Source organism: Geotrypetes seraphini, chromosome 10, assembly GCF_902459505.1.
Source record: "Geotrypetes seraphini chromosome 10, aGeoSer1.1, whole genome shotgun sequence".
In the NCBI taxonomy this organism is placed as follows: Eukaryota; Metazoa; Chordata; class Amphibia; order Gymnophiona; family Dermophiidae; genus Geotrypetes; species Geotrypetes seraphini.
In genome coordinates, this window is record NC_047093.1 from 27438546 (window position 1) to 27461750 (window position 23205).

Sequence of the window (23205 nt, forward strand, 5' to 3'; positions counted from 1 at the left end):
ATTTACAGAATAGCGCTTAGGCAGAATGATGATATGTACAATATGGGTTGGATTCTATAAACAGCACCTAGCAGTGTAGGCACTGCTTGACACGGTTGTCAATCACTAAGCATGGCTTAAACTGTAGAATCCCGCCTAGCGGTGCCTAAGCATGCTTAGGCATTGCTAGGCATCCTAGAGTTAGGCGCCGGTATACCTGGCCTAATATACTGGCGCCTAACTCAGATGCCTAGCAAAGCCTGTCAATCACGCCTATTCTCCGCCCCCCCCTAACCACGCCTACTTTTCAGATAGGCGTCGTTAGGCGTCAGAGGACACCTCGATTGAGGTGCTGCTAGGTGTCCTACGAGTTCGGCGCTGAACTCTTGTTCATTTAAATATTTTGATTGGCTGAAAATTGGCCAATTAAAAAAAAAAGTTGCACGCGGATTCCAAACCCCCTCCCCCCCCTTTTACAAAACCGTAGCATGTTTTTTTAGCACCGGCCGAGGCGGTAACAGCTCCGACGCTCTTAGAATTCCTATGAGCGTCGGAGCTGTTACCGCTGTGGCCGGCGCGAAAAACCACGCTACGGTTTTGTAAAAGGGGGGGAAAGTTAGGTGTCGCTAGGCGTCCTTGGTTAGAGCACCTAGCGGCACCTAATGTGGCATCCTATACAGAATCTGGCCCTTTGCGTGTATGTGCACAGCCTGCTTATATGCATAAATATTAGTATTCTAAACATTTATGCACACGTATGTTATAGAACTGCTCTCTTTAAAGTCAGAAGAGCTTAAATTCTCTGTAAAGAGTTCTACAGATAAAGAAATAAGATAAGTTATCCCTAGAAAGTTATTCAGTGAGCCAACGTACATGGAAGAAGCCGGCTCATAACTTATCATATAGCTTTAACCGGCGTCCAGCAATAGATGCCACCTTGTCCATGCAAACCGAATGAGGAAGGAATTTGAGTCGGAGAAAGTGGTGTTTCCCTAGCTATGAAGCAAGCTCTCTGAATGCCAAATGGTGAGACATAAATATATATTTAATTTTACAACCATCTGCAGCTTGTGATTCTGTTGGAAGATCCTGTCAGTGGTTTTCACATGGAGTGATGCCCGACCTTTGGGATGAGGCAAAACTTTAAAAGTGGAAGACATTAGAAGTTAGGCCTTAAGAGAGATAATTTTTTCCTTCTTCCCCTGCTTATGTTAGTCATGCTTAGTCCCGAAGTAGATGAAGTACCAGGAAAGCCACTTAGTTGTCTAGTCATAGAGGTCAGTGGGAGGTATTGTGGGATATAACATCTCCCAGAAGTGTTTACAGAGTAGATGATAGTCATGGAAGAAGAGGTGGATAAGTATTTGGCCAACTTTCATCTTTACTTCACTGATTTTTCTGTGAAGGCAAAAGCTGTTTATAGTCTCCAGGCTGGTGTCGGACTGATATCTCAGAGATGCACAGTGATCAGAAATGGTTTTCACCTTCCTTCCCTATGTGGATTTCAGACCTCTGATTCTAAGCTAGATATTCTCCGCCAGGAATTGGGGGGATAAAGAGTGTCCATTCTGTGAGCACCCAGTAGGTCTCTTTCATCTGAGTGCACCAGGAGTTGGTGGTCTCTGTTTCGGTAGTCTCTGTAGTCACAATATACAGAAGTTAAATCTTCCTTGGCTGGCAAGTTCCAGTTGCTGGATGTCCAGTGAGTATGGGAAAAACAAGGTTGGATGGTTCTGGAACGTTGGTATAGCAGATGTGGTGTTGGACATAACTCTCCCATGTACACTGGCAGGCTGCTGTAAGGGTTCTCATATGTATGGCATTTGTGCAACAGAACGGGGGCATGTGACGCATTGGAACCATGCTGTAGGCACATTGCTCGGTATGGGGGCTGGTGCGCTGACTGTGACTGCTGTGGTTTTTGCTCTCTCCAGGACACGCTGGGGCAAGTGTAGCTTGATCTGAATGCTTGATGAGTATGGGGTAGGAAAGAGGCTGAGGTCACTTTTGACCCTGAAGCTTTGGGGAACAAATCTGGCATCTCTCTATGAATGCCCATTTTTTCATCCCATATATGGACCTCTGGGGCCTCTAATTTATTTTGTTCCCTCGGGGCCCTGATGAAGGCAACTTGCCTATGAATTTTCTCTTTTTCTAACTGAGGTTGCTCTACTGTTTTTCCTGCTTCAATGGGCATGGCAGGGGAAGGTCTACAAGTCCTTTCTACTTCTGGGAAAGAGTTTTTGACGCATGAGAGACGTTTTTCCATGACTGATCTCTTGTCAGTTGTGGAGATGGGCCTTGTAAGTTTGGCTGGTTCAGCATTAAGTCCTTCCCCTAAAGCCTGCTGGACATTTATGTGGGACTGATGCTTCCCATCCACTCTGTTTATGGGACGTTTGTGTTCGGTGTGGGTTTCAGGTGGAGGCAACTCTCTATAAGCCTCAAATTGTGAGCTAGAGGAGCTGAGGCGAGTTCTGTGGTGGGAGTGGGAGGGTGGCTGCAGTGAAAGGTGAGGGAAACTACCCAGGTAAGATGATGGAAGAACACCGTCAGCACCATAGGCATCTTGTAATTGGAGGGGATGGAGTAGTTGTGGTTGCTCATTTGCTCCTTGCAGGGTGGAGTCTACACAGGGGCCGGAGGATGCAAGATGGGTTGGTGTAGTGACTTTCTGCAAGCAGATTCTTCCAGGTTTTTCTGTAGCAATGCTAGGAGGGACAGATGACCTTTTGGGGCCTGCAGTGTTTTGGACAACAAGTTGCGGTGTCCGTAGCGAGAATGTGGTCTGGAGAGTCTCGCTCCGTTGTGTCCAGTTCTCAATGGTACGTGTGGCATTTTCCAAAGAACTTTCAACACTAGCGGATGACACCATGTCCTTGGCAGCTTGAAGCATCTTTAATACGTTGGCTTGGGCAGAGCTGGCAGTGACATCGGGGGTGTGGGTTTGAACTGGGCTTTCAAGATTTTGTATTCCACTGAAGCAGCTGTAAATGGCCTGAAATGAGAAATCCAAACACTTGGAGGTCAATAGCTAGTGGCACGGCTGCTGTTTAAATGTCTAATTTAAACCTTTAAAGTTATACATTTAATGTTAGGCACTGTTTATAGAATAGTGCATAACACCAAGATCTGCACCTAAATTTAGATGCAAGGTTTTACACCAACTAAACCCTGGTGTAAATCCTCTTGCCTAATTTAGGTGCAGATCTCCCTTACTCTATAACAGCACACAAGGGCATTCAGCGCAAGAAGATGTATGATGGCCTCCTAGCAACACAGGCAGCAAAACTGGACCCCTCCATCTCCAACCTGTTGACAGCAACAATTGATTTTAAATCTTTTCGAAAGGAAATCAAAACTATGCTATTCAAAAAATATATCCAGCCTTCTCAACCCTTCCTCTCTTCTCCCCCCTTCCTTGCAATTCTCCTGTCGACTTCCTCCCCTCTTGTAACTCCCCCTCAATGACTTTAACCTGTAACCTTCCCCTTCAACCGCAACTCCCCTAAAGGTATTCCTCAAATTTCTACCTATCCTCTTTTATTCTATAGCCTCTCCTATGTATCCAATCGTTAATTTGTAACTTCCTGGTAATGTCCAGTTATCTTCAAATGTAATCCGCCTAGAACTGCAAGGTACAGGCGGAATAGAAGTCACTAATTTAATGTAATGTAATGTAATAAAAAGAAAGAACGCCCCTAATACGGCCATGACCCTCCTTTGGCCACACACCCTTCTTTGAGCCTCACATAAAATATATGTGCATATCCTGGTGGCTAAAATTGCGTACGTAAATTTTAATTAATGCTATTTAGCGCTGATAATAGTACCCAATTATCATGGGTAATTGGCTTGTTATTCATTTAAATTGTGCACCCAAATTTTTGCATGCAATTTTTAGCACCATATATAGAACTTGGGGGTCAACCCTTACAGGTGGCACAAAAGTTCCAACTGTCGGTTTCAAGTATGACTATGCATTTACCCCCTTTTACAAAACCATGAAACTGAATGCTCTGCGCTGCTCCCGACGCTCATAGGAACTCTATGAGTGTCAGGAGCATTCAGTGCGCCAGCCTGCACTAAAAACTGCTATTGTGGTTTTGTAAAAGGGGGGTGTTATTTACAAATGAAAATCCATGTTTCTTTCTAAGGGAGCAGAAAGTGCATCCTGCATCTCAGATAAGTTTTACAAGAAATCTGTTAGTTCCTACACAAGCTAAGCCAACGATCTCACAATCATCCAAGTTCAATGTTCATGCCTGTTTTGTCTCTTATGCTCATGGTCTACCTGAGACCCCACAGTGAAGAGTCAGAGTATAGATGGACCTAATGGGTCAAGTTCAAAGCTCTTTATTAATATAAGAAGGGAAGGGACCAGGTACATGCCTAGTTTAACCTTTCACTGCTGATGAAGCCCTTGGGAGGATCAGATTGGCCCTTTTTCAATAGGTTATAGAGGTCTCAGTCGAGACAAGCTCGCCTGTATTTTATAAAAGGCTCTGCCAAGTCCCACCTTTTGCTGCCCTTGCAAGGAATGTTGGCAGGAGAATGTAAAAGGCTGCAGAATTTCATTCCAGCTTCCCTCTGTCCCCTGAGGAGGCAGAGTGGGCTTCGTGGGCTGATTCCGGGCCCCTCTCTGAGGAGAACAATCAGAGCATGCAGATGGGGCAGTGGTCAGTGTGGTTGGAAGGAGATGGTATATGTAGCCTGTATGGACTGGAGGAAGGAGGAGGTGCAAGTGGCAACAGCAGTTGGGGGAAGGGAGAGTGATGTCATCATACAGTACGTTATATATATCTATACTGCTGCACAGTGGTGATAAATATTCAGGCCTACCATGTCCATTCCCTAAAGAGCTTATAGTCTAAGTGGGTGCCTGAGGTGATAGAAGATAAGGACTGCCAGTGGCAGAAACAGGAATTGAATCCTGGCTTCCCTGCTCCTCAGGCCCTCGCTCTAATAACTTGGCCACTTCTTTTCCTATCTAATAAACAAACTGACACCCCCCCCCCCCATTAAAACATATAATGATGGTAGATAAGGACCACACAGCCTTCCAGTCCTCCCATCCAGACTAGGGTTACCAGATGTCCAGATTTCCCCGAACATGACTTCCTATTGAGGACATGTCCGGGGGTCTGGACAGCTTTTCAAAACCCGGCATTTTGTCCAGGTTTTGAAAAGCCTCCTCTCAATCGCATTGGGCAGGAGGCAATCCTCACATTGCATGACATCCGCACAAGCGCAGATTGCCTCCTGGCCGACCAAAGCAGGCAGCGGGGGGCGGAGCTAGGGTGGGACTGGGGCAGAGATGGGCAGGACTGGGGGGGGGCAGGTCTAGGATGTCCAGATTTTACAATTGTAAAATCTGGCAACCCTAATCCAGACCATCTACTATCCTTTCCTCTCACTGAGGTTCCATGTGCCTGCATCACGTCCTCTTCAGTCTGATGCAGTCTTGCTTCTACCACTCTTTCCATGAAGAATATTTCCTTAAATTATTCACGGGACTATCCCCTTATTCTGTCCTCTATTCCAGAGCTTCCTTTCAATTGAAAGAGACATGCCTAATGTGCATATATGCCATAAAGCAGTGATTCCCAACCCTGTCCTGGAGGAACACCAGGCCAATCGGGTTTTCAGGCTAGCCCTAATGAATATGCATGAGAGAGATTTGCATATGATGGAAGTGATAGGCATGCAAATTTGCTTCATGCATATTCATTAGGGCTAGCCTGAAAACCCAATTGGCCTGGTGTTCCTCCAGGACAGCGTTGGGAACCACTGCCATAGAGAGTTCAAAAATCACACCTTGATCACAAGGGGATGATTTTCCCCAACACTGGGGGTCCTCTGTGAAATTTTTGCTTGGAGTCACGGCCTCTAAAGGTCCATCACGGGTCTAGGGCCTTCATTTATCACATTTGTTTGCGCATTTACAGGACCGCACAGGGGGAGTATGATTCACTTACCCTGCTAATAGCCAGAAAGAAGTCCAATTTCTGAGTTTTGGATACAGAGTGGCGCAGCTTCCAGTACACCAGGTGCTCCCATGCAAAAACCAGCAGGCTGAGTCCCATGGCCACCAGTAGCATGTAGAACACTCCCGCCATGTTGTCAATGTCCAGCTTACTGCTCATCACTTCATTCTTCTCATTCTGACAGATCCCCGACAGCCACACCGTCTCCAGCTTCTGTGTGTCCCCTGGAACAGAGCACGTGCGCAAAGAAAGGGGCACCACAGTGATTTATGTGTGGCAGTCAGATCACAGAGAAAAACCACTAACCAACCCAATTAACATGCAGAAGAGATTTCCTATATAGACTGGGAATCTGTAATGTTGCTCAATCACCCACTGGGAGAATACCACTCAATCACTTCAGTACCTATTGCACCATCTCTACCAATAGTAGGGCATAAGCTGAAAGGAAAACTTAGTGGCGTTGTGAGGGCAAGAGGCGCCCCTCCCCCTCATCTCCGCCCCCCCCCCCCTCTCTTTGTATGTTTGGTGTGCTGTTTATCGAGACAGGTTTGCTGCTTTTCTAATTTTTTGTGGCTAATCAGACCAACATCATAGCAGGCGCTCTTAGAAATCGACGTGAACCTGCGAACTCCGCAGTTGCTAGAAAGTGAAAGCCAAGAGCACCTGCTATGATGTTGGTCTGATTAGCGACAAAATTAGAAAAGCACCAAACCAGCCTTGATAAACAACACACCAAATATACAAAGAGAGGCAAGAGAGAGGTCTTAAACCAACCAAATGCAATGTTTTTATTAGTCCATGAAACAGACAAAACAAAATTTATACTTCTCGAAAAAAGCAAAACCCCAACTATAACAAACTTAGTAATCAACTCAATCACATACTCCATTCAACCCACCCTAAGACTTAAGAACATAAGAACATAAGAACATAAGCAGTGCCTCTGCTGGGTCAGACCAGAGGTCCATCGTGCCCAGCAGTCCGCTCTCGCGGCGGCCCAACAGGTCCAGTACCTGTGCAGTAATCCTCTATTTATACCCCTCTATCCCCTTTTCCAGTAGGTAATTGTCTAATCCTTTCTTAAACCCCATTACTGTACTCTGCCCTATCACGTCCTCTGGAAGCGCATTCCAGGTGTCCACTTCTGAAAGTGATGATAGACAGAGGCTGTACCATGCAACCACAAATCAACAAAACATACAGAAATCATTTGCGGTCATGAGAAACATAAGGCAAATCCGAAAATTCTTCGACAGAAAACAATTCCAGCTCATGGTCCAAACACTAGTCCTAGGACTTCTAGACTACTGCAACATCCTCTTTCTCCCCTGCCCCGCAGTCATGATAAAACAACTACAAACAGTAGAAAACACAACCCTGAGACTGATCTATTCACTGAAGAAATACGATCATATCACCTCCACTTACCTCGATTCATACTGGCTCCCAATACAAGCAAGAATACTATTCAAATTTTACTGTCTACTATTTAAAGCCATGAATGGAGACAGCACAGCTTATATGAACTACTGCCTTATCCGAACTACCACAACCAGGCAAAGGAGAACCCAGACACCATTCATGCACCCCCCCAATCAGAGGAGTCAAATGCAAAAAAATGTACGATGGCAGGCAGCAAAACTAGACCGCCAACTATCCAGTCTACTGACCATGACACCAGACTACAAAACTTTCAGTAAAGAAATAAAAACCCTGCTATTCAAGAAATCCAGCAAAACAAACTAACACCGCAGGAAGCACTTCAGTCCCCGGAAGTAACCTGTTCAACTCTGTAACTCTTCTGGAAATGTCCAGATAACCTCTTATGCAATCCGCCTTGAACCGCAAGGTAATGGCGGAATAAAAGTCACTAATGTAATGTAATGGTGCCAACTAGGATCCCAGTTTCAGCAGAAAAGCCTTCCTCAGGGGACTGGCATGGTACTGATAAGGCACTAAAGCATGGTAAAAAATATCTGTCACAACATGGCAACTACGAGACATTTCACTTTGCAGAACACATTGTGTTAATAAGACTCCTGAGGCAGGCCGGATAGGCCGAAACACATGCGTTTTGAGTCATCGTGGAAATAAAGCAGAGTTTTGAAATAAACAAGCACACTTTGGACATCTCCACTCTTTGCACATTTTGCCATGCTAAGCTGACATCCTCTGTTTTGTCATACAATGCTTGTCATGCTATGTCATACCATACCATGTTTGTCATGTTATGTCTTTACCATGCTTTGTTATGTATGTAAACTAGTAACCTGTTCCAAGCTTCCCTGGAAGAACGGGATATAAAACGAAATAAATAATAATAATAAATTACCCGGGAGTTCTAAGCGGTTCACAACAATTGGATAAGATACAAACAGTACAAGTTATATAAAAACAGCAATTAAAAGCCATTAAAAAAGAAATACATAAATTATAAAATGCACTATTCTTATTTTGTGTATGCTAACATAAATAAAGTGCCTTAAGTAGAAGAGTGTACACTAATAAATAAAAAATACTCGATATGAAACTCGTGTTAAAACATGCAAACCAACCACCAAGGAAAGGATTCAAAAACTGTTTCAGGGCACAGCCCCAGCACTCACCATCTCCAAGAAACTGTAGCAGTGCCAAGTCAATGGCCCGCTTCCACTTAGAGTCTTTCTGAAGCGCAATGCCATAGCCAGTAGTGGCGAAGACTTTTCCGCTACCGATCGTCACCAGCTTGCAGCCTTCATCTTTCCCAGCCATGTAATTGAGCACTGCAGCATCGTAGATGAATGCATCAAGCTTCCTGGAGCCAAGAATAAAAATCGATGAGGCTGAAGGGGTCAGGGTGGACACAATTTAGAGGGCTTGGAACGTGCGATGAATGGCAGGGAGATAACAGACCCAGCTAAGACTTATTTATTTAGCATTCAGGCTAATAAGTGCATGGAAAGAGGAAGGAACTGGAGTATTCATGGCCAAACATGAAGATTATATATACTTATGCAATAATGTAGGATAGGGCATGGTCTAAAACAGAACGCTGGCAATAAGTACAACAGAAAGGCAAGGGAGGCATCCTTTCAGCCAATAAAACAGTCTTTAAAAGTATAGTCCCTACAAGGATCCTAGTTTCGGCGTGTGAACACCTTCCTCAGGGTACACTGGTGTGGAAACATTGTATTAGTGTTGAAAGATGTGAGCAATCATTCTCCAAACTGGACAAGGCCCCCTTAGTGCTCTGCCAGACACTGGCATGTGGAGAGTCCCAGCTTTGCTTCCTGCCTCAGATCTTCCACTTCCTTAGTCAGCGGTGGGTGTTGTGGAGACAGCATGCAAGGAGGAGTGAGCCACTAAGGATTGGTAAAACCCGATGCTCAGATTTCAGCTCCTGCTTGCAGGCTTTCCTGCTGCATGGTCCCTGATCCAGGGCTAAAGGCACTAAAGCCTCTGATCGTTTAACGATCGTCACTAAATTGGTTTGACTGGTTTAGCGACCGATCATATTTGCCGACTCAATGCTCTACACAGGCTCATCGCATGGCTTTCCATGCGGTCCTACATTCTCCGATTCTGGCATGCAAATGAAGTCGTTAATATTAAAACCAGGCATCCAATCGATGCCCTTAACTTGCATGCCAGAATCGACCTGGAAAAGCCAACTCCTTGACCTGTCGGTAACAGATGTGCCCATTAAAAAAAAAAATGCCATGCCGTACTGCCCCCCCACACCCCTTGATGATCCTGTTACTAAAAAATTGACAGGAGGGCCTTAAATGTGTGAGCCAACCAGGCATTAGCCCTCTCCCTGTGCATCCCAGGAAGGGGAAGGTCCACTACTTTGGAGTGGTGGGCCTGCGAGCAAGAGGGACTTGGCATCCCTCCTGCTATCTAATTAATTAATAGGTACTGGGGATATGTGGGGGCATCTAGTAATAGTAGGGAGTGGGCATCCCTCCTGCCGAATTTTTTTTTTAAGGAAGGGAAAGGGGAGGGGTAAATTCGTGGAGCTCCTGATGGGGGCAGGAGGGAATGGGCTGATTTGGGCTGGTGCGGGGGGGGGGGGGGATTTGCGGCAGTGGCAGGAGTGAATGGACATCCCTCCTGCTGACTTTTTGGTACTGGGATCATTGGGCAGGGGGGACCAGTCAAGGGAGAGGGGTTGCATTTTTTTTTTTATGGGGACAGATGCTGTGCGTGTGTAACACACACATAAGATCTGTGCCCTTAAAAAAAGGCTTCCTGCCCTGAACAGCTAAGTGGCAGGAAGCTGCTTCAGCGCTTCTCCTGCAGCTCAGCTGTTCGGGATTCTCTGCGCATGTGTTGAGTTAGTTTTCCAATGACTGGTGGGGTGGGATTAGGGTAGACATCCGACTCAACTCATTTGCACTGGAAGCCTTTTGAGCATGGATCACGGTTTGGAAACTGGCCAACAGCGACCCTCACGGTCTTAGTGTTTATGCTTTGTACATCTAGTCCCCAGTGCTGTCATTGGCAATAACCAAACAAAGAAACTTGAGAGGGGATATACAAATAGGGGGAGGGGGGATTCCTAGATAGTTGCAAATGAAGGCTAAAAACACCAAAGTTCAGCCTTTCTTTCCATCGAATTGAGAGACCAGAGGGACAGAGCGAAACTGCTAGGTGAAAAAAAATCCTGAATTGCATTTTCTATATTTTATCAGTAAAATGTTTTTGCTTGTTTGTTTTCGGACTATGTTCTGTGCCCATACAGTCAATTATTTTAATGCTGTCCTTGAACGATCTTGGACCTCATTCTCTTTAGAGTAATTCAGAACGTTTTGCTACACATCCTTTTAGGCATGATTGCTTCCCTAACCTTGTCTCTTTTTCAAATGGAAGAAAATGTCCTTGCTCCGAGACGAACATGTGCATCCCTAAATATTCTTGCATACCCCATTTTGAGGCTGTTCAACGCATCCTCCACAGACCGCTGGTTGTATTTTATCATGTGTGTGTGCATATCGGGATAGTTACTGCGAATATTCCTCTCCGTGCTGCCGTTGGGGACGGTCCCAAAGCGAAAGGCTGGATACTGCTCTAAGGGCTTCTGGAACTGGAAGACCAAGGACAAAGAGTCAATCAATGTGCAGATCACTATCCCCTTCACATTGCATCATGAATTATATCCTGCTTTCTCACCATCCCAAGGTGAAGGGCACCATATTGTTTTTAGGTGATTGATGAGTTTGGTCCAACCCGCTTGACACAGAGTTAAGGGTGTGAATGATTCACTTAGACCTTTGATACCTTGGGTAGAATTATCTGAGGCTTTCACTGCACAGAGGTTATGCAGTCTAGGGTGTCTATCCTCAGTCACTGAGGCCTTCCGTCCAGTCAGGTTTTCAGGATTTTTTCCAATGAATATGTATTAAATCTATTTGCATACAAATATAGAAACATAGAAGATGACGGCAGAAAAGGGCTACAGCCCATCAAGTCTGCCCACTCTGCTTACCCACCCCCTGTCTATGCCCTAATGACCCAATTTTCTTATCTTGACCCTCGTAGGGATCCCACATGAGTATCCCATTTACTCTTAAAGTCTGGCATGCTGTCTGCCTCGATCACCTGCACTGGAAGCTTGTTCCAATGATCAACCACTCTCTCTGTGAAGAAATACTTTCTGGTGTCGCCATGAAATTTTCCGCCCCTGAGTTTGAGCGGGTGCCCTCTTGTGGCCGAGGGTCCCTTGAGAAAGAAAATATCATCTTCCACTTCGACACGTCCCGTGAGGTACTTAAATGTTTCGATCATGTCTCCCCTCTCCCTACGTTCCTCGTATTTATTGTGGAAATCCTGAAAACCCAAACTGGCAAGGACTAAGTTCAGACACCCAGTAAATTCTCATAATGCCCAATCTGAGCACAGGAAAATGGCAGGAAGGCGCTGAGAGTTTAAGGCAGTAGCTCCCAACCCTGTCCTGGAGGACCATCAGCCAGTCAGGTTTTCAGGACAGCCCTCATGAATATGCAAGGAGCAGATTTGCATGCCAGTCACCTCAGTTAAATGCAAATCTCTCTCATGCATATTCATTAGGCTGGCAGGTGGTCCTTCAGGACAGGGTTGGGAACCAGTGGTTTAAGGGAACAGATAGACGCAACAGGTCAGAAGTCCCTTCCGCTCGCATGTCACTATTCTCTCTACCTCATTCCACTCCTTTTGTTTCCATTCCTAATTATTTCTTTCCCCACCAGCTCTGTCCTAAGCCCTATCACCATGCACGTCTGCCCGTCTACATTCTCAGCATGGTGTAAGTTTCTGCTTATGAAGCAGAGCGAGGGCTCTGGTTTCCCTGCGTTTTTTTTTCCCCTCACCTTCTTGTCGCTGAGGCCGGATACCGTGTCGATATACTGCTCCTGAATCATGAAGGCTGCCAGGTTGGCCGTGTAACTTGCCAGAAAAATCACTGCGAAGAATGCCCAGACCAGCACCATGATCTTGCTGGTGGTGCCCTTGGGGTTCTCGGTAGGCACGGAGTTGTTAAAAACAAGGGCCCAGAGAAGCCAGATAGATTTGCCAATGGTAAAGGTCGGACCCCCAATTCCTGGAAAGGGAATAAAGAAGAGGATATGAGGAAGTACAGGACCAGGGGGGACTTTCTAGTAAAAAAAAACAAAAACCTCAGCAGGTAGTTATTTAATGGGCTCCTGTCCTAGATATCTCAGTGCAGTGGTGTAGTAAAGGGTGGGTGGGGGTGGGGCGGTCTGCCCTTGACACCATCTTGGTAGGGTCGCAGGCATCCCATCTCCTTTCCACCCCCTCTCCCGCTCCTTCCTACTCCACTTCTCATCATGCACGCGCCTTCACTTCTCCCCCTCCCCCAAACCGTACCTCTAGCTCTGTGCTGCTGCGAGCAGCAACGCCAACCTGCTGCTCGCGCCGCCGTCGGCTCTCTCTCTGAGGTCACTTCTGGGTCCCACACCTAGGAAGTGACGCTGGGGCAGTTAAAGAGATATAGGGGAAGGGAAGGGGCGAGGAAGAGGGCTATTTCCATAGCATTACTAGACATATGTAGCACTGCTACATAAACATGGAAGAAATGGGCCCTACTTGACAGAGAAACAGGACAAATAAGGGATTAGGGAGATACATTTATTATGGGAATGATTAAAACACATAGATGTTGAACAGGTGGATTAGGGAATGCGAGTTAAAAGCAACCTCAAAAACGTGGGTTTTTAGTAGGGAAAACCCAGACATGTCCTCTTTTTGGAGGACTGTCCCAGTGACCAGACGGATTTTTAAAAAACAGCTGTGGAATGCGTTGCCAGAGGATGTGGTAAGAGCGGATAGCGTAGCTGGTTTTAAGAAAGGTTTGGACAAGTTCCTGGAGGAAAAGTCCATAGTCTGTTATTGAGAAAGACATGTGGGAAGCCACTGCTTGCCCTGGATTGGTAGCATGGAATGTTGCTACTCTTTGGGATTCTAGAATCTTGTTACTCTCTGGGATTCCGGAATCTTGCTAATCATTGAGATTCTGTATGGAATGTTGCTAGTCCTTGGATTTTGGACAGGTACTAGAGACCTGGATTGGCCACCGTGAGAACAGGCTACTGAGCTTGATGGATCATTGGTCTAACCCAGTAAGGCTATTCTTTTGTTCTTATGTTTTCAAAGCATGCCGAGCTCGGGGCCACGACTGGAATACCTTCGAGCATGCACGGTAAGACAAAATGATATCACACACCTGTGTGTAAGCACATAATGTCATCACGTCACATCCGTGCATGCTCGGAGGCTGTCCAGACGCGGCCATGAGCTCGAGTAAAGAGATGAGGAGGTTTTTGCAGGGACAGAGTGGTGGCGGAATGGGGTGGGGCAGGGGAGGGACGTTGGCAGAACAGGATGGAACTTGGGGCAGGGCCACCATGTCCGTTTTTTGGTTCAATAAAATCTGGTAACCAGTGGCGTAATAAGGGGGGAGCGGTCCACCCCAGGCATCGTCTTGGTGATGGCGCAGGCACATGTCCCGCTTCCCTTTCCCCGTACCTCTGTAATGTTCCTGGCGCAAGCAGCGACGCCCAACCAGCTGTCACGCCAGCATCGACTATTCCTCTGATGCCACTTCCTGGACCTGAGTCTAGGAAGTGATGTCAGAGGAAGAACGGACTCTGGTGCAACAGCAGCTTGGGGGTTTCTGCTCGTACCAGGAACATTATGGAGTGGCGCACACACACGGCAGCAGGGAGGGGGGCAGAGAAGAGAACGGGTGTCTGCCCTCACCAAGATGACACTTGGGGTGGAAGGGAAGTGGGGCATGCATGGCAGGAGGGGGTTGGGATTGGGAAGGAACGGGTGGAGTTGTGGGAGGTGTACCACAACTCTGGACACTTCTCACAATCTCTAAGCCACTGATGGTAACCCTAGTTTTTAGCCTAGATTTGAATAAGGTCATGGAGCTTGACGTACTGACTCAGAAAGTCTATCCCGAGCATAGGGAGCAGCAAGATAGAAGGAACAGTCTGGGGTACCTATGTTTTGGTGAAATTTCAGCTAAAATTAGCCAAGGATGAAATTCGGTAATGGAAGATCCTAAAACTGAGCTGTTTAATTTTGGGCCTGTTGTTCACTTGCCCAAGTTAGGGCCTGGCTAGGGTTACCAGACATCTGGATTTACCCAGACATGTCCTCTTTTTAGAGACTATGTCCGGGCGTCTGGAAGGCTTTTCAAAACCCGGCATTTTGTCCGGATTTTGAAAAGCTTCCAGCTCGGGACCGCGTCGGGAGGGCATCTGCGCATGGGCGGATGCAACGCGGTGGCACCACGCACTAGCTTGTGACATCATCGCGCCACACCCGTGCTCGCGCAGATGCCCTCCCGATGCGGCTCCAAGCATGAGAACAGGTTGAGGGGGACGGGGCTGCGGTAGAACGGGGCGTGACTTGGGCGGAATGGAGTGGGACTGGGGTAGAACTAGGCGGGGCGGGGCCATTGGTTCGGCTTTTACAATAGTAAAATCCGGTAACCCTAGTCCTGGCACTGGATTTCAGCATTGGCCATCTTTCTTTTTCTGCCCCAGGGAAAATAGACAGCAAAATTTAGGCGCTCACTTTTCAGAGAGGAAAAATCAGATGCCAGATATTCCGTGAAACTAGACTTGACAATAGTGCCACTGAATATACATTTCTGTTCAAGTTAGGCCTGCTACTGTATTTTGCTGACCTAACTTAAAAGTTAGCGTTGTCTGGAGAGCGGCTAAATTTCACTCTCTCCATATAGATCCTGGCTCACCCTTATTCCCACCATCAAGCATATGGAAAATAATTTATATAAAACTCAGAATAGTGAAAAGATAATATTACATAGTGAAATAATATTACATAGTGTAATATTATCTATTACATAGATAATATTACATAGTGAAAAGATAATATTACAACCCACAGAAATGTCAGAAAAGACAGGTGCCTAAACCCTATGAAAACTGACCTGTAAGCCAATGCATGTATCTTTGCTTCCAATTATAATAATAATAATAATTTTATTCTTATATACCGCCATACCACAAAAGTTCTAGGTGGTTCAGAACAAGGTGAGCTAATACATGGGATACAGATAAAATACAAATTAGAACTGTGTTCTTTGTGACTCTGTAGAGTGCTGTGTACATCTGGTAGTGCTATAGAAATAATTAATAGTAGTTAAAAAAGAGAGAAAAAAAAACTGTACAAGGAGAGGAGTAGAGATGAGATGAGATAAAATGAAATCATCTAATGTATTTTTATTTATACAAATTTCTATACTGCTCTTCCCAGGAGAGCGCAGAATGGTTTACATGAAATTATTCAGGTACTCAAGCATTTTTCCCTGTCTGTCCCAGTGGCCTCATAATCTATCTAATGTACCTGAGACAATGGGGGGATTAAGTGACTTGCCCAGGGTCACAAGGAGCAGTGTGGGTTTGAATCCCCAAGCTCAGGGTGCTGAGGCTGTAGCTTTAACCACTGCTCCACTCTAGAAATCAAAATGTAGTAAAAGTGAGCCAAGTAAAGAATAATCTAGCCATTGTGACATCACTCATGAAGTTGGCTCTTAGGCATTGGTGGAATGAGGCATTGTGATGTCACAATAGCAGCTAAGGCTGAAGCTTTTCACACTATTTATTCAATTTTCTATACTGTTCTTCCAAGGGAGCTCAGAATGGTTTACATGAGTTTATTCAGGTACTCAAGCATTTTTCCCTGTCTGTCCCGGTGGGCTCACAATCTATCTAATGTACCTGGAACAATGGGGGAATTAAGTGACTTGCCCAGGGTCACAAGGAGCAGCGTGGGTTTGAACCCACAACCCCAAGGTGCTGAGGCTATAGCTTTAACCACATTTTCCTCCTTCCTTCCTTTTCCAAGTAATTTACCTCACCTTTTTTGGATTCCACCCAGCCTCTCTTCTAGTTTGATCCACAAGGTTACCATTGCAAGGAATCTCCTAGGGTCCAGTGGCATAGTAAAGTGGGAGTGGGGGGTGGGAGGTGCCAGATCCTCTCCGTTCCGCCCTGCCACACTCGCGCCATCCCTCCCTCCTCTCTGTAGATCTTCATTAGTGCGAGCAACTTCTCCTGCCTGTTGCTCACGGTAACCTGTTTCCCCTCTGAATCATTTCTGGGTCAATTGGTCAGGAAGTGACGTCAGAGGGAAATCTAAATCTGGCGTGAGGAGCATGCTGGAAAAAAGCCACTCACACTGTGGGGAAGGGAGAGCTCGAATGTGGAGTAGAAGTCTGCATGGGAACGGGGATCGCGGGAATCCCGCGAATCACGCGTGGGTCCCGTGGGAATCCCCCCTAACCCAAGGGACTCCCACGGGGATCCTCCTCTGGCCCACGGGGACCCCCCTCTAACCAATGGGACTCCCACGGGGATGGAAGGCTTTGGAAGCAGGGTTCGTCCATATAATATAAATGACACGTCAGCCTTAGTAAAAGAGGGGGTTTATAAGTTAATTACCTGAACAGAAAAAAAAAAGGGTTCCACCAAAGAGATTCCACAAGGAAAACAGCAGTGCAAACACAAAAGAAACTGTGGAATTGATGATCCTGTCAGAAGTAATTGCTGCTTTTTATGGAGATGGGCAGGGATGGAGGTAATTCCTTGCGGGGATGGGTGGGAACGGAGAGGATTCTGACAGGGACGGGTGGGGACGGAGAGGATCCTGGTGGGGACGGAGAGGATCCTGACGGGGACGGATGGGGATGGGTGGGATTTCTGTCCCCGTGCAATTCTCTAATGTGGAGTGGGCATGTGTGGAAGGAGCATGGGCGTTGGGGGGGAGGGAGCATGGAGAGAGCCACTGCCCCAGGCACCTCCTCCCCTTACTATACCACTGCTAGGGTGTATAAACCCTGAACCAGGAAAAACAGAGGAATTTATTTTTATAGCTCAAGAAACCTTGTTTCTACATGCTTGTCAATACATGTAAACTGAGGCCACCGTTTAAAAAGGTTAGGCTGCTACGTTCAGTTTGTCCAGACAGCTGTGAAAATGCCTTTGACCAAGTTCTAGTGCTGTGGCCAAAACTAACCCATGAGACCACAAAGCGGACAAGCTCATCTGAACCCCGGGCGACCTTTACAGACGAGAGCCAGCTGAGCACCACTGGAAAGCTGCTGCGGTGTCAATCCTGGCCCAGGGAGGGCCGGGGATGGAGGGAGGCGCGGAGGAGGGGGGAGGGGAAAGAGAAGGGTGGACATAGAGCCTTTCAGAGCTTGCAGTGTAGATTATTAAACAGCAACGAGCTGTCATGACTCAGTCAGGATCTCAGGGAATTAAAATGACACTAACTAAAAAGTACCATTGAATGGGGAATTTGTACTACCGCTATTAATTATTCTTAGAGTGCTAGCAGGTGTACGCAGCGCTGTACAGAGTCACGAAGAAGATAGCCCGTGATTGAAAGCGCTTACAATCTCGACAGACAAACAGGATGTGTGTGGGGGGGGGGGGGGGGGGAAGGGGATGTACTGTAGAATTCAGATTCTCTACCTAGTCAAACAAGGGTTTGTTTCTACTGAAGTTCTAAATTAAGACGCAAGATGCTAGGATGAAATGGGAAGGGGGGGTCTCTGAAGTAATATGCTTAATATTCAAGTGTATCTACTTTGCAGCTCCTCAGTATCTCTCCTGTCTTGTCTTTTCCTATATGCTCCTCCCTGGAAACTCTGTTCATCGGGTAAGTCTCTCAGGCCCCTCCCGCACACGAAACGCCCACCTATTCACCTTTCCCTCCCTAAAAGGCTGCCTCTACAAGAGATTCATTGATAGAACCCTAGCATTCCAAGCGGGCAAATGGAACAATTGCCTTACCGCCCTCATCTCCAACTCCCCGCCCTACCACCTGTTCAGGAAGTCACTAAAAACCTACCTCTTCGACAAATTCCGCTAACGCTGCCTTCCCTCCTTCCCTGCACCCTCCTGACCTCGACATCCCTCCATTCCCTCTGACTACGCCCCCCTCCCAAGCCACTTTGGCCTCTCTTTCTCAATCTCTGTTTTATCTAACTGCCCTGCCTTTTCATTGCCTCACATTCAACATCACTGTAAATGTACCACCGCTATAACATGTAACATCGCTGTATATGTACAGTCTCTTCTTTAGTATATGCCTTTTTAATACTGCTATTTATGTAACACCACTGTAAATGTAACAACACTGTAATATGTATCATCGCTGTAAATGTACAGTCTCTTCTATTGTTAACCGCATTGAACTTCCATGGTATTGCGGTATACAAGAATAAAGTTATTATTATTATTATTATTATTACCCTTCTCCTCTACTGCCAACTCTCGACTCCGTCCCTTCTACTTTGCTGCTCCATATGCCCGGAACAAACTGCTTGACTCAGTACATCACGCTGTGCCTCTGGCGGTATTCAAATCCATGCTAAAATCCCATGTGTTGAAGCTGCTTTTAAGTCCTAACTCCAACCCACTTGCAACACATCCACATCTGTTTGTGGCACAGTGGTGAAAGCTACAGACTCAACACCCTGGGGTTGTGGGTTCAAATCCACGCTGCTCCATGTGACCCTGGGCAAGTCACTTAATCCCCCCATTGCTCCAGGTAGATAGATTGTGAGCCCACTGGGACAGACAGGGAAAAATGCTTGAGTACCTAAATAAATCCATGTAAACTGTTCTGAGCTCCTTTGGAAGAATGGTATAGAAAACTGAACAAATAAAGAAAATGAATGATTTCTCTCTATAGCACCTAATCCTATCTGTATTATCATTCCCTCTGTAATTCTCTACCTGGGCAGTGCATTTAGATTCACCAGTTTTGTCCTGTTTGTCTGTCACAATTAGATTGTAAGCTCTTTTGAGCAAGAACTGTCTCTTCCATGTTAATGTACAACGCTGTGTGCATCTGTGTGTGTGTGATTTTGATTTATTTTGGTTTTTTGGAATTTTATTATATGTTTTTATTTTAATCAGGTACCTCATCTAGATTGTGAGCCTTTGGGACAGATAGGAAAGTTTTTCAAGTTCCTAATTTCATTTTATTTTGAAAGCCGCATAGAGATGATATGTGGAACATAAATATTTTTAACTAGCTGATGCCCCGGCGTTGCACGGGTATTTAATTATAGCAATAACACAGTAAATGGATTGAAATAAAGATACCTTATAGTGGTGAATGAAATTATTTTTTTACAGCTTTATAAAAAGTACAATATTCAAATTATAATGTGAAATATTTGACAAAATGAATACAATACAACTAACACAAAACTTGATTATAAACAACATTTTTAGTTTCACCTCCAGGAGTAAGAACATATAAATTCTTGGGTGAACCCACCCTTGATCAAGCAACATAGAGTTATCCATGGGAAAAACAGGGGGATCTTAAATCCACTCCACAGTATGTAATAGTCTGTCCCTGTGATTTGTTGATTGTGATAGAGAATGCAAGTCGCACTGGAATTTGCAATCTCTTAAACTGAAAAGGAAGATCTGTTGGAATAAGTGGCATCCAAAAGTTTCAGTATTGATTTAAACAACTCAATATGTGGAAACTCAGGTTGAAAAGAAACTCCATGCAGTTTTTTCCCGGTTCAGAATGGAACCTGTGTTCCTAGTTCAGCCTATGTGAGTACTCATGTAATGTAATAACATTATGAACTGGGGTGCATGAAGGAAACAGTTACAAACACAGTTAGAACATACAAACTCTATATGTATGGTGTCCGTGGTAGAATAGAAATGATGTCCCTAGTGGTTATAGTGTCATAGAAAGTGTTTTTTTAGTTGGAATTACTGTGAGAATGGCAGCTTTTTACATTTTTTCCATTGACATGAATGGGTGAAATCTGATTTTTTGTTTGTAGCTCCGCCCACGTGTGCAGGTGGGCCGCGAGACCCCCAGAACATATCACCCCAGGTAGTGAGGGATCTGCATACCAAGTTTCGTTCAAATCGGTCAAGCCGTTTTTGAATTACTGTGAGAATGGCAGGTTTTTACATTTTTTTCCATTGACATGAATGGGTGAAATGTGATTTTCTGTTTGTAGCTCCGCCCACGTGTGCAGGTGGGCCGTGAGACCCCCAGAACATATCACCCCAGGTAGTGAGGGATCTGCATACCAAGTTTCGTTCAAATCGGTCAAGCCGTTTTTGAATTACTGTGAGAATGGCAGCTTTTTACATTTTTTCCATTGTCATGAATGGGTGAAATCTGATTATCTGTTTGTAGCTCTGCCCACGTGTGCAGGTGGGCCGCGAGACCCCCAGAACATATCATCCCAGGTAGTGAGGGATCTGCATACCAAGCTTTGTTCAAATCGGTCAAGCCGTTTTTGCGTGATCGCAGCACATACACACACACATACATACACACATACATACCTCCGATTTTATATATATAGATTTATATTCCATAAGATTGCATTTTGTAGGATTCCGGAACTTGGAGGTGATGAGGACGGCTGGTTAAGGGCTGAGCTCCTCCTCTGGTGACGATATGGGGCCAAATTAATGTTGTACTTGGGTCATCAATACCATTGACTTGTGAAGCCATAATTTGTGGTTCTTTACTACATGTTAAACCAGTGGTTTCAAACTCGCGGCCCGGGGGCCACATGCGGCCCGCCAGGTACTATTTTGAGGCTCTCGGTATGTTTATCATAATTACAAAAGAAAAATAAAACAGTTTCCTGATCATATTTCTCTTTAGCTATAAATGACAATATTATTATTAAGACTTAGCCAAAAGGAAAGATTTATAAACTAAAAGAGTTTTTCCTCATGCAAAATTGTCATTTCTTTAATAAGACATTAACTATTTTTTCTGAGCCCTCCAAGTACCTACAAATCCAAAATGTGGCCCTGCAAAGGGTTTGAGTTTGAGACCACTGTGTTAAACCTTCTTTGAATTGTTATAAAAGCCGGCTTTTCTTAATAATGACAGAAATAGCAATGCAGATGATTACACGCAATTGGAAGAGTTATGATAGACTTAATTATACTTTGTGGTGGGCGAACTTATGTTCCAGTTACAAATATGAAAAAATGAAAGCTGAATTTTTGGGATATAGTAATGCATTTAGAAGGGTGTGGAGCCCGTTGACATCATTTGTTGAATTACATTAGTTGTCATGTACCTTTTCTTTTTACTTAATTTCCTTACACATCCAGGGTGGGAAGGCATCATTATTTCTTGTATTTAGTTTATTGAAATTCTATATATGGTTATACTTTTATGGCTGGAAGCAGGGGAGAAAATGATTGTTTTCAGAATGTTTGTATATTTAAACTGCTTTTCCTGATTCATTTATGTTTAAAATTTTTGCAATGCACTGTTAATATTTGAAAAATTAATAAAGATTAAAAAAAAAAATTGTAATTTGTAAGCAATTTAGATCTATTGCATTAACCCCCCCCCCCTTTTCCTAAACCGCGATAACGGTTATTAGTGTATGGAGCCGCGCTGAATGCTCTGTGTTGCTCCTGAGCGTTCAGTGCGGCTCCCTGCACTAATAATCGCTATTGCGGTTTAGTAAAAAAGGGGGGGGGGGGTAAGCAGGGTATCATATGAACAATAAACATAAACATATAGAAATGATAAGTAGTATAAATAGTCGTAGTAGTAATCCACAAGGTGGATGCTAGCATTTGGTAACTGTGATTCGGGTTATTCTTCCCAACGTGCGTCACTTTGAATTTGTCCAATGTCCTACGGTCTACCTGCAATGTTTCACAGTCCACATGCGTTTTAACAACTTTGTACAGATTAGTGTCATCTGCAAATTTAATCACCTCGCTCGTCGTTCCAATTTCCAGATCATTTATAAATAAGTTAAATAGCACCAGTCCCAGTACAGACCCCTGCGGCACTCCACTGTTTACTCTCCTCCATTGAGAAAAATGACCATTTAACCCTACCCTCTGTTAATTTAATCATGTATTTTTAATGAGTATAACTAACAGGCAGACTGGATGGATCATTCAGGTCTTTATCTGCCATCATTTACTATGTTACTACTGTGTTTCCCCGAAAATAAGATAGTGTCTTATATTCATTATGGGTCCAACAAAGGCACTAAGGCTTTTTTGGGGGGATGTCTTATTTTTTTCATGTAAAACAATTATCTCTCTCTTCCTCTCCTCCACCCCAGTTCTTCCTCTTTCCTTCCCTCCCCCACCATGTGCAGCATCTTTCATCCCCTTGTACAGCACCTTTCTATCCCTCCCTCCCATCCCCCTGTGCAGCAGAACCCCACCGACCTTCCCACCATGAGACAGACATATATCTCCGCTTCGAGGCCTCCTAAAGCAGCAGGGGTGGGGGTTGCTGAATTGATGAGTTCAATTTTTTTCGGCAAATCAAGAAGCACTAGTGTCAGGGATGGTGTCAGGGAGTTTTGGGGAGGGGGGAGCTTTGGGGGTCGATCTTAACTAGGGCTTATTTTTGGGGAAGGGCTTATATTAGGAGCATCTTTAAAAATCATGCTAAGGCTTATTTTCGAGATAGATCTTATTTTCAGGGAAATAGGGTATGTAATACAGCATGAAGGGTAAATGTCCAAACTATATGTGCCTTGCCTTCTTTATCTAACTATGAACTACTCTCTTTCTGTCTCTTCACCATGCAGACAGCGATGGCGATGATTAGGCTGATGGATTCTAAAATCTTGCTCATTCCCATTAGAATAAGGGTTTATGTATCATCATATTTTTAGCGCTGTTCAGAGAAGGAGTTCTGAATCCAGTCCTACAGCCAGTCAGAT

At 45.0% G+C, this 23205-nt stretch overlaps 1 protein-coding gene across 1 annotated transcript in view; it reads right to left on the minus strand.

The window, feature by feature from the left end:
- Nucleotides 1-1483: 1483 nt before the first annotated feature.
- The window catches only part of GRIN2C (glutamate ionotropic receptor NMDA type subunit 2C), an 81972-nt gene continuing 60250 nt past the window's right edge, over nucleotides 1484-23205 (minus strand). Inside the window, exons 9-13 of the mRNA XM_033960984.1 lie at nucleotides 12296-12525; nucleotides 10874-11034; nucleotides 8576-8763; nucleotides 5958-6190; nucleotides 1484-2977 (exon numbers count right to left, since the gene is read on the minus strand). Coding sequence (XP_033816875.1) covers nucleotides 1484-2977; nucleotides 5958-6190; nucleotides 8576-8763; nucleotides 10874-11034; nucleotides 12296-12525 — 2306 coding nt within the window. The remainder of the gene's footprint in view (nucleotides 2978-5957; nucleotides 6191-8575; nucleotides 8764-10873; nucleotides 11035-12295; nucleotides 12526-23205) is intronic.